This window comes from Cibotium barometz, chromosome 10, assembly GCF_041138505.1.
Source record: "Cibotium barometz isolate CiBa-2024 chromosome 10, ASM4113850v1, whole genome shotgun sequence".
NCBI lineage: Eukaryota > Viridiplantae > Streptophyta > Polypodiopsida > Cyatheales > Cibotiaceae > Cibotium > Cibotium barometz.
Genome location: NC_141055.1, coordinates 54,379,549 through 54,391,661, shown reverse-complemented (window position 1 = coordinate 54,391,661; position 12,113 = coordinate 54,379,549). Strand labels below are relative to the sequence as shown.

The 12,113-nt window shown below is 46.6% G+C and overlaps 1 protein-coding gene across 6 annotated transcripts in view; it reads right to left on the bottom strand.

Moving 5' to 3' along the window:
* Positions 1 to 215: 215 nt before the first annotated feature.
* LOC147635056 (ALA-interacting subunit 1-like) overlaps positions 216 to 12,113 on the bottom strand; it is a 56,715-nt gene continuing 44,817 nt past the window's right edge. For 3 of the 6 annotated variants that reach the window (XM_086804307.1, XM_086804310.1, XM_086804312.1), the window contains 4 exons: positions 4,034 to 4,355; positions 3,600 to 3,889; positions 3,331 to 3,411; positions 2,635 to 3,246 (listed from right to left, as the gene is read on the bottom strand). In XM_086804307.1, coding sequence (XP_086660433.1) covers positions 3,342 to 3,411; positions 3,600 to 3,889; positions 4,034 to 4,355 — 682 coding nt within the window. In that variant the 3' untranslated portion in view covers positions 2,635 to 3,246; positions 3,331 to 3,341. Of the gene's footprint in view, positions 352 to 1,914; positions 2,274 to 2,634; positions 3,247 to 3,330; positions 3,412 to 3,595; positions 3,890 to 4,033; positions 4,356 to 12,113 lie in introns of those variants that run through there. The other 3 variants (XM_086804309.1, XM_086804308.1, XM_086804311.1) reach the window with 3 other exon arrangements.

Here is a 12,113-nt window from a genome sequence, read left to right as displayed (position 1 = left end):
GGAGCTAAAGCTCTAAGAAGATGAAAGAAACAATGATTGTTTCCTCGACAGCAACGCTAAAAATGTTATGGCCTATTGCACCTCCCAAGAGAACTCAACACATTCACCAATGGAACGAGCAATAGACAACAACTATCGAAAGATACTTACCAAGTTTCGAGCTCACGTCTCTTGAGGCTCTCCAAGCTCGCTTGTAGAAGCTCCAACCTCTAATCTCCACCTCCACTCTATCATCGCGAAGTCGCTCACAAGTCCTCCAAGATCCTCTACTATCCTCGAGCATCAGTTGGTCTTGCAAACACAACCCTAGGACCTTCCTGGTCATTCTACTGACCCTCTTCTATCCATGTGCTGAATCACAATGTAAGACAATCGTCCTGTCACTCTCCCACACTCAAGCATGCTCAAGCATAAAAGAGGCACATGTACTAGAGTACTCTCTCTCTCTCTCTCTCTCTCTCTCTCTCTCTCTCTCATGCACAAGACAAGACAAGAGCTCTCATAGCGCAAAGGAGGATTGTGTGTTTCCATTATGAGAAATTACCTTATATACATCTGGCCTTTATTGAGACTTGGGCACCTAAAACTTACTAACTAAAGCCTTAGCTGGCTAGTATCTCATAATGTACAACATTTATAGTGCCTTTACATAATACTTATTATTGTTCTTAATGGAAGGAGCATCTTTGTTAATCCAAAATAGGATTAACAACCAACTGCTCCTTAAAATCCTTAATTTTTTGTAAAGAAATTATCCATTGAGTCTCCTTTATTCATATGCTCTGACTCTAATCGCTTGTATAGATAAGCAACAAGTGCTTCACTACATACCTAATACAATGATGCAAGTGCATCCTAAGCATGTTTAGAAGTCCTATATGACCAAATGTGAGGAATGATGCTCCTCTTGACTAACAAAGCAAGTAACGCATGTGCCTGCGCATCTCTTTCATCCCGCTCTGTTTGTTTTTACGTAGGAGGTATGCTATCATGTGATAATGTCCTATGTGAAATTGAGTCTGTGTCTACAAATGTACCTTTTGCATCATGGTCATCAAAGGAACTAAGACATTTATTAGTACCAACCATAACATTCCATATCCCTTTCTCTACCAATACATGTCGCATCATATAGGACCATAACGGATAGTTGATCGCATCATGCTTATCCTCAACAACATTTTGGATAATATTCTACATACATCACTATCTACCATTTTTGATAATATCCAAGCAAGTAATCACGCATCCTGCGAGTGTTAAGTGACCCTTTGATGCAACCAAGATGACTTCTAATAAGACCACTAATAATGGAGACCTATAAGGTATATGAAAGAAATGCAAAGTAAAGTAAGTAGAGATTTTACTCGTAACATGTAGAGTTTGATGTCGTTGAAGCATAGCTCGTAGACAAGATCCAATGTGGTGAGTGTCTGATGATGCTTTCGCATATATCTACATACCTGTCTCTGTAGTAGATCTGACAATACTACTCCAGAATCTAATAAAGAACACTGCAAATCTAGTCCCCAAAGATGTCTACAGAAAACCGAAAACTATACAAACAACCCCCAAAGTATGCCCGAAACGAAAACCTAATTGAAAAACTGTAGTACAAAATATTGTACACTTTCCAGTCCTCTTTCTTTTCCTAGAAGGGCTCCTTAAGAAGACAGGTGACTCACGAGAAAGGATAGGCAACAACATGAGCAAGGAGCATATGCTCTCATACCAAATGTTGGAAACATGGTTGCAAGGATACGTGCGTACACACAATGGAAAAGCTCAAGGGAACACACAATGAGATGATGGATAGATAATGAATGTGTGTTGTATAAAGATAATAAGTACACCCCAAGATGGATGTATACTAGCACGGAGAAGAAAACCTCCTATAGTGAAAAAAAGTGACTGGTCCTAGTGAGTTAAACTACACACATCGTTACTAAATATGGCTACACTCCTTATTAAACACCGCCCAATATTAGGTAACCCAAATGCTTGGAATGGATTAAAAAATGGACATAAGACCTAGGCTAGTCCCCAGATAACGGTGCCAAATATAATCAAGTCAAAAGCTTACCTTAACCTTACCAAAGCATGTGTCATTGCCTTTGAGCCGCAAATGCAACTTCCCATTGTGGGTGTTGTAGTTCGTCCGTCAAGGCCTCACTCCGTTATTACAACAGAATGCTCCTTGCCAAATAGATGAAAGGAGGGCTACGAATGCATAGATGGAGGCAAGAAGAGATGGTCCTTTTTGATGGTTCTCCCTAACAACAAGTAAGAAAAGAAGAATCTCATGGAAGAACATTTATAGCATAATACATAAGGTGGGAAAATTGCTTCAAGTTTGTACGTTTAAACCCCTCAAGAGTCCCAAGAACTGCTTACTGGGTAGACGCGAAGACTAGATGTTACATCTCAAGATCTACTATCAATCTTTCCAAAAGAGAAGAAGGGACATTCAATCAAGGAGCTATGAATGTCAGCTCATTCAGCATAAGTGGTGTGCATACATATGTACACATATATATATCTATATGCATGCATGCTTATGAGTGCGTGCATGTGCGTCACTTTTTAGTTCATAGCTGTTGTGTTTAGAAGCATAATCTTTTGGACACATAAATAGAAGAAAGTTTCTAAGTTGAAATGCTATTGCACTCTCTCCACATCTTAACTTATGTATTTGTGTAAATGAGGTGTGGCGCTTACCTCTTTCAAAATTTAAACAACCAATTGATTGTGTGCTATCCTTCCACTTTTAGCAAGTTAAAAAGCTCCTACGAGTTCTAGGCCATGTAATGGAAGAAGATGTGTGACTACATACACACCCTGCCTTCAATAGTTTTCATATTCGCTTGTATCTACTACGGATGTTCCTCCAGGTGTCTGAAGAGAACCTTGGTTGGTACACCCATTCTTGTTCTGGCATTGCCATCTCTCTTGCATGTCAAACGTCCACTACAACTTGTGCTATGCGAATTACAAGTTGCAGCCTCGAATGCAGAGATGCCATGTATTTTCCTAAATAATATACAGTATATGATGCGAGCACTTTTGAGTCTGCTTTCTTTAGCTTTTGTGTCAGTAAAAGTAACTAACACAACCATGCCGAGCAGGTGCTTAAATTTGAAAATGGATAATGAGATGGACTCAGTTTTGGTAAAGAGCTTAGGGGGCTTGTTCGCTCCTCCAAATGTTGAATGAATTGAATGAACCCCAAAAGAGCAAGCTATACACCTTTCAAAACCATTGCCAAATGCATATAAGATGATTTAAAAATGGCATGCTTTTGACAAGGCATTACTTTCGAACATAAGATACCTTAAACCAGGCTAATGCCTTGCATTTTCCTTGTGTGAGTCTCTTCTATTCCAAGATAAGTATTGACTGTCACCAAGAGGCCTGTTCATGCCCAGGAAAAAAAAAGAAACCCAAGAAGTTAATGAAATCACGAACAAAAACTCACGAGTTAAAACACCATGTTGTCTTGATTTGCAATAATTTGCGACTCCCGAGTCTGTGCACGTGTGGAGAAGAGAGAGAGAGAGAGAGTGCTCAAAAAAACCAGTAACTGACAAGAGTTCAATTACCTTGGATGCTTTAGATGAGCTGCCAAAAACAAGAGGGCCAAGAAGATGCAAATGGATCCCACTGTGATGTACGCTATGCCCAGAAAGTCGTTCTTGCCACCCAGCCAACTGGTGGTAGAAAGAACCAACTTTTTCTTCCCACCAAAGCTGTAAGTATTGTACACATTATTGATATTGACTGTTATATTCGTGCTCACTTTAAGGTCTTGCTCAATCCTGCCGTAGAGCTTCCGGAAGTTTGGTAATGCAGCCGTTCTCATCCACACTATAAGGTCCTCGTCTTCGTTAAGCTGTAGACAAACATCCATAGAAACTTACTTTGACACTCTCTTCACATCCATAGAACCCTACTTTGACACACTCTTTTCAGAGTGCAAAAGGACTAAAGACTTTTAACAATTCTCTTGATGTAACATATAGTTGAAAGCACTTACAGGTTTACTTGAATTCAGATTTGCACCTCCAATCAGAACCCCACTTCCATTTTCATTATTAGGAAAATTACGGGGGTACACTTTTGCACCAAATTTGTGCTCACGGTCACTTTTCCATGAGATTCCCGTCTTGTTGACAGAAAGCTTAGCACCATCATTAGTAAAATTGTACGTGTCATTGAATAAGCTCCATGCTATCAAACCACACGGGATTATTGGAACGCTGCTGTTATTTCGCAGGTTTTGCTCGGGCTTGCAGTTTTTGGTGTCCTTGGCATTGGGCCCCTTCAATAGCTGTGTGTCACTCCTACTCTTGACATACCTGCAAAAACATTCAAAAGATCCGATGTAGGATAACTACTTTGGGCTGGCTACTTTTGACATGGCATGTAGCTACTAGCAGAAGCAAGCAGGGGGCATGGTATGTCTTTCCCCATCTATTTGTCATCAGAGAGTGGGACTGACACTGGCAGAGGAAGTAAAAGGCTACAGCTACAACAGAATAGACAAACCATCCCTCGGCATGTCAGAAAAGCAACCTATCCACCCAAATTTGAGGTACTCCCATGTGGAGGAGTCAGCTCTGTTGAGCCGTGAAGGCGGTCTTACAGCCAATATAGAGCTCCACCTTGTAGGAGCTTAGACAAAGTGTGGGTTTAAGGCGGTCTCTCTAGTGTAGGTCTGTCCAAAATTACTCCATATGGTCCGTCCAAGATTTGAGTAACTTCATTGCAGCTCCACCCAAAATTGAGAAACCCCACGTGAATGTCACCTTGGCAGATGAGGGCTTATACCCAGGGGTTAAGCGGAAGTGTGGGTTAAAGGCATATGTCCAAGTTTTGGCACTGCCTATCATGGAAGTTGGACATTAAAAATATAAGCAAGGAAAATAGATTGCTCTCTCACAGTCCAAGAATAGGAATCCATAGATGGCCCAAGAAAGGCGCATTACACACTCACATTTACATGAAATGAATGCCCACCAGGATGGACAATATTTCTTTCTAACATGATGCATTGCAAAAAGATTATACAGATCTCCCACGAGCGGAAAAGCTTCAAACAACAAAAGGATGTCATGGAGGTAACGAAGACAGTTATGAAGAAGGTAGATGCCCATGACATAGGTATTCAAGAAAGATATCATGGCCAAGTAGCCAACCTAATAAGCAAGACGTTCAAGGACCAATGTCTAAAAGAGAATGACAAAGTGGCATGAGGATATAAACATCAACACTCACTAGCTTGTGGGTGTGATCATCTGTTGAGAATAAGAAATCCAAAGCGTGGCAGAGGTCTTGGCTGTGGACAGTGCCTAGGAGCTCAAAGGAGTGTATGCATGGAGAACCAAGGGATACAAACAAAAGATTTGCAAATAAGGAAAACGACTGTGCTTATAAAAGAGGGATGGAACCTCCTCACGCCATGATAGTTATTTTTAATCTTGCTTACTGGTAATCAACCTCTCCCTGATTATCTTCCTTAAACTGGCAGGGTTTGCTTCTATGCGAGCACATGAAGCATCAGGCTTGGCAAAGCTTGCTAGGAGCCTGATATTTGGTATCATGGCCACTAGCTATCACAAAAATTAGTTCTTGGATGCATGCTCATGAGGACATGTACAAGGTAGCCTAGGACACTTAGGGATTAGGAGTCCTCTCACAACAACTTAGTGATCGTGAACGTAGGGCTTGCACATAGGGTGGATGTAGGTGCATGCCTATGAGGAGGTATAGCCATCTAGAGGCACATGACCCATGAAAATGATCAAGCCGAGAACCAAAGGGCAACAAAGACCTATGTTGGAGACCATTAAAAATTCAAGACGCCTGCATCAGGGCAGAATCAGTAGCAAATCAGCATGAAGCAGAATGAGTAGGTTTGGGGCAGATTTAGACATGTTTTGGGCAGCCTTAGCATGTGTAGACCAGCCAAGGTGTAACATGCAGCAGAAGTATTCGTATTGGAGGATGCTGTCACACAAATGCTCACACCGTCTTCTGTATCTTGAGTTTCGCGAGTTTAGCAATCCACTTTAAGACTTCAAACTTTTAAGAGATTTGAGAGAGAGAGATGAGAACTGTACACTGTATGGAGTCCCGAACTACCCACTGAAGGGCCCCCTATCCCATTACCGAGATAGTATTTGCTTTATTATCTTTGAAGAGACTAACGGTGTGACTGACGATAAGCCAAACGCAAGATCTCTGAAGACCGAGAGTTGGGCTGAACCGTACACAACTGTAGAAGCACCAATGATGTGAGCCTATGCACTCTTCCCAATGGAATGAGGGAGGGATGCAAAGCTTAGGCTGAGAGAGGGGCTGTTTGGGACTGTTCTAGACTGTGTATGAATGCTGCGTTTTACCTTCACCAAGTGGCTGGAGCAAAACAATGAGTAGATGAATGCTGAAAACTGTATGGATGCAGAAAACGCAACGTGGACTGCTGGCTGAATGCTAAAACTGATGCGTTTTACTGATGCAGGGGGCTGAATGCTCATGCGTTGAGGCGCCTAGTGCTGTAGGAGGAAAACGCTGAGGTATGATGGCTGTAAACTGCCATCGCTTATGCTCCTTGTGCTGAAGATGCCAAGCGCTTGAATGCTCTACTGCTGAATATGATGAATGAATGAATGAATATGATGCTGATCTATTTATATGGACCAAAGGAGCCAGTCGGCTAGCTACAGAGCTGGCCGACTCCTCATGTCCACAATAAATGCATAAAAGATATAAAATGCTGAAAATGATGGGAAAATTACCAAAAAATTCCTAATAAATATTTTGATAAATACTAGATGATATGTGGGGGTTCTGCAATGGTCTAGATGCAATGAATGAATGAAGAATGCTTTCTAATGCAAACCCTAAGGTTTCTACTGACTTTACATGCATGAATGCATCTCTTCAAGTGGGTTAAGGGACTTGGACTGACTGACTCACTTCCTATGGCTGAGAATGACCTACGTAGCTCGTGCCTAACTTATCCTGGACCGAGGATTACAATGAGGTCACGGCGTATAACAAATATCATCCTGAAAGTTACTAATATTGATACAATGTTGCACTGATGATGATGAGCCAGCTTGTCACCATGCACTACAGTGCAGAGTGCATGTGACACAAGGGGCCTAGGGTTGGGCACCTTTTTAGCCCAGTATTAACGTGTTAAGTGACTTTATAACTTATTAAGGGCATACAAAGGAAGTGGATATTTCCTATGAATAGGCCCCTAGTCTCCTCATTCCTATTATCCTCTTCCACTTCAGCCCCCATAGCAATAAGATCAAAGACACAAGCACTCTACAGTAGCCCGATTAAGCCCAGAGGAGCAACAAAGCAAGCGTTACGGCCCCATGAGTCATAACAACTAGCATGTATATCTGGCGCTAGGTTTATGCCTAGGGCGGCCCGAGTGTTGGTACACATAGGTTATAAATGAATCATGGGTAGTTTTTTTTTTTTTTTTTTGAGAAAAGATCCTTTCATTAGTTATAAAAAAACGCCCGTAGGGCTACAAAAGATCCTCTCCTCCTCACAAGAAAAACAGAGCAGAGAACAAAGCAAGGCAGCCAGGGAGACTCTCCCTAGGTGCTGAAAAGTACAAGTATCAATACAAAGACCTTAGGGGCTATATCATACAATAGGAGGGGGGAAAAGCCAAACAGGTAGCCTGTAGTGCCAACGGGGAGACCCCGCATGTAGGGTATAGAAGGAGCCACTGCGCCAGGTGGTGTGAAAGGCCTGGCGCCGCAAGATCGCCTCATCCGAGTCGCCCCGGATGCGGTCATACTGTCCTCGCAAGGTGTGGATCAACTCCTGCCAAATCCCCCGAACAGTCTCTGCTGGTGGCTCCAGTCTCCCCTCAAAGGCCCTGAAACACCGGGCCCTCCAGGTGAACCAGATGGTGAGGCTGCTGAGGAGCTCCCATCGTAGATCCCTCTCCTGTGTCCAGTTGGCGGACGAGAAATCCAATGAAGGAACAAGGCGAGGCTGGCCCCTAATGAATCTGATGGCCTGGCTGTCCTGCTCCGTCTCATAGCCCATAGCAGGCCCTGACGAAGTCGACCAAGCAGCGGCACCCCACGTATACATACCCTCTGGAGAGGGGCCAGAATACGCAGCATCCGCAGCTAAATCTGCTGCGCCTGAGGGCAGTCCCATAGGCAATGTCTCTGTCTCCATAGGGTGGCCGCATCGGACGCAAGCCGCCGGAAGACCGCTGTAGACAAGCCAGGTGCCAACTGCAGAGCCCCTGTGGGCGACCAGCAAAACTGGAAAGTCGAGATCCTGCGGGCCTGTCGACTAGCCCAGAGCCGGGCCCAAAAATCCTCCAGGAACTTCTGTGAGAGTCCCTGTAGCCACCAGTGCCCCGCTGCAGCTGGAGAGACCATCCTCCTCGCCATCAAAATATGCCGCCCCAACCGAACAGTATACTGAAAAAAGGTGATCTCTGTGGCCTCAAGGGATGCATAAGGATCATGCCACTCGTACTCACCAAGGTCCCACTGGAGCCGGGCCAAGGGGCGCGCTGCATATGCCCATATGCGCCAATCCGGAAGCACATCTGCAAGGTCTGGGTCAATATGCCACTTCCGAGAAGCAGCGGCTACTACCCGTATCCTCTGAAAGGTGCACTCTGCAACCAAAGGCGACTCCACCTCCACTCTCTGAAGTCTGCCCTCATCCTGAATCTCATAGTAGAGGCATCTGCCATCCTCAGTGCAAGCTCTGACAGCAATCAGGATCTCCAACTGTGTAAAGGCTCCCATCCACCGTGGGGCCACTAGCTCGATAGGCGTGAACCACTCCTCTGTGAGTGCCTCCTGAATGTCATCCCTCATAATCAACCCCCTCTGAAGTGACTCAGCCTCTCCACCTGGATCTCCTCTGGGAGACTGCAGAAGGCCTACCAGTCTCCAAAGTTATGTGCTGGGCCTGCCGCCAAAGGTCCCCAGGCTAGACGAGGCCGAGAACCCAGCATATGCCCCTGCTCTGTGCGAACCGCTGGGCTCCAGATGAGCGGCTATCTGGCCCGCTCCTCAACACAAGGAGGTCTCTGAGAGAGCCCCGGTCGCAGCAGCTCCCAAGCTCTCAGGATCCTCAAGGCAAATCTGTCCTCCCATCCTCTACTGAGGCCTGTCCTCCTCATCTCTATGAAGATCCATCGAATCTCTGGTGCCCAAGTGCCCCTTGCTGGGGGAGCCCGAGCCTGCAACCGCTGCAAAACAAGCTCTTTCCAAGGCTCAGCGCCTGGAAGCAGCCCCCGAACAATAAGCTTCCCCAATAAGGCTCTACTCTGATCGACTGGATCTATAATGCCCAAGCCTCCCTAGGCCAGCGGAAGTGTAATAACTGCCCATGCAACCTTTGCCCGGGCTGGCTGACCGTCCCGCCCAGACCAAAGAAAGTTCCTGATCAGCCTCTGTACCTAGCTGATGCAAGAGCTCGAGAAGATCCAGCAAGACGTAATGTACCACATGGTCGCTAAAAGCACCTGATTTGCCACCACCACCCTCCCAGCCAAGGATAGCCGAGCTGTACTCCAATACAAAAGCTTCTTCCGAATGCTCAGAAGAAGCGGGGCAATCTCCTCCTCAGGTGACAAATCTAGTCCAATCTGGCATCCCAAATATCGCACTGCTGTGCCAGGAGGAATCCATCTAAAACCGGGGTCCGGGCTCCATGCCGGAGTGGGAGCGCTACTAATCCAAAAGGCCACTGTCTTGCGCCAATTGATCAATGCTCCCGAAGCTGCACTAAAAACCTGGAGCGCCTGCTCTGCCCGAAGAAGTTTGGCCTCCTGGCCATGCAAAAATAAGCCCGTGTTGTCAGCAAACTCAGCATCGAGCAGGTCCTCCCCCCGGACTGGGAGCTGGACTCCTCTCAAACCAACCTCCTCTGCAGTCAAATACATGCTCATAGCCTCAGCAAAGAAGAGAAAAAGAAACGGGACGAGAGGACACCCCTGACGGACTGATCAAGTCAGCTCAAAACTCGGCCCCCGTCCTCCTGCAATCAACACCTGGCTACGAGCTGCTGTGGAATACAGAGCCGCCACCCCTCTAATCCAACCTGGCTCAAAGCCCAGGTGAAGCATAGTGCCCTCTAAGAAACCCCAATCGACTCTATCGTATGCCTTCTCAAAATCGAGAAGCATCACGACCAAGTCCTCACCAAGAAATCTAGCTCGGGCCGTCGCCTCCCAGAAGGTGAAAATGTTGTCAAGGAAACTACGCTCCTTGACGAATCCTGTCTGGGTAGCATGAATCAACTTCCCCAGGAGGGGCTGGATCCTCAAACTCAAGGCCTTTGCTAAGACCTTGTAGACAGTATTGAGGATCGTAATAGGTCTCCAATGCCGAATATCATCTGATACTCCCTCCCCCTTGGGGATAAGAAAGATCAAGCCCTCTGAAAAGCTCTGTGGCATCACCCCAGTGTCCAAAACATACTGAAAGCCCCTGCGAAGGCCTGGCCCCAAAAGGTCCCAATAGCGCATAAAAAAGGCAGGCGACAGCGCGAGCAGGAGTCCGCCAGCTTAGTAGACCGGATGGATCGGTTGCTACTGAGCTCGGGGACATCAGAGCCATTGCCACTGCATTCTATAGTGACCTACTTTCAGCGGAGCCAGCCACTGAGGATCGAGATGTTTGCAGACAGACTGTGTGGGCCCATGTGCAGAGGAGGGTCACAGACCATATGCGTACAGTTCTAGGTGCGCCTCTGTCAGAGATTGAGCTTGCCGAGGCCTTGAGGGTCCTGCCGCGACATAGTTGCCCAGGGGAGGACGGACTGACGCCAGCCTTTTTTATGCGCTATTGGGACCTTTTGGGGCCAGGCCTCCGCAGGGGCTTTCAGCATGTTTTGGACACTGGGGTGATGCCGCAGAGCTTTTCAGAGGGCTTGATCTATCTTATCCCCAAGGGGGAGGGAGTATCAGATGACATTCGGCATTGGAGGCCTATTACGATCCTCAATACTGTCTACAAGGTCTTAGCAAAGGCCTTGAGTTTGAGGATCCAGCCCTTCCTGGGGGAGTTGATTCATGCTACTCAGACAGGATTTGTCAAGGAGCGCAGTATCCTTGACAACATCTTTACTTTCTGGGAGGCGACGGCCCGAGCTAGATTTCTTGGCGAGGACTTGGTCGTGATGCTTCTCGATTTTGAGAAGGCATACGATAGAGTTGATTGGGGATTCTTAGAGGGCACTATGCTTCGCCTGGGCTTTGAGCCAGGATGGATCAGAGGGGTGGCAGCTCTGTATTCCACAGCTCGCAGCCAGGTGCTGATTGCAGGAGGACGGGGGCCGAGTTTTGAGCTGACCAGATCAGTCCGTCAGGGGTGTCCTCTCGCCCCTTTCCTTTTTCTCTTCTTTGCGGAGGCTATGAGTATGTATTTGACGGCAGAGGAGGTTGGTTTGAGAGGACTTCAGCTCCCAGTCCGGGGGGAGGATTTGCTTGATGCTGAGTTTGCAGACGACACGAGCTTATTTTTGCATGGCCAAGAGGCCAATCTTATTCGGGCTAAGCAGTCGCTCCAGGTTTTTAGTGCAGCTTCGGGAGCATTGATCAATTGGCGCAAGACAGTGGCCTTTTGGATCAGTAGTGCTCCCACTCCGGCATGGAGCCCGGACCCCGGTTTTAGATGGATTCCTCCAGGCACAGCAGTGCGGTATTTGGGATGCCAGATTGGCCTCGATTTGTCACCTGAGCAGCAGATTGCCCCGCTTCTTCTGAGCATTCGGAAGAAGCTATTGTATTGGAGTGCAGCTCGACTATCCTTGGCTGGGAGGGTGGTGGTGGCAAATCAGGTGCTGTTAGCGACCATGTGGTACATTACGTCTTGCTGGATTTTCTCGAGCTCTTGCATCAGCCAGGTACAGAGGCTGATCAGGAACTTTCTGTGGTCTGGGCGGGACGGTCAGCCAGCTCGGGCAAAGATTGCATGGGCAGTTATTACACTTCCGTTGGCTCAGGGCGGTTTGGGCATTATAGATCCAGTCGATCAGAGCAGAGCCTTATTGGGGAAGCTTATTGTTCGGGGGTTGCTTCCAGGCGCTGAGCCGTGGAAAGA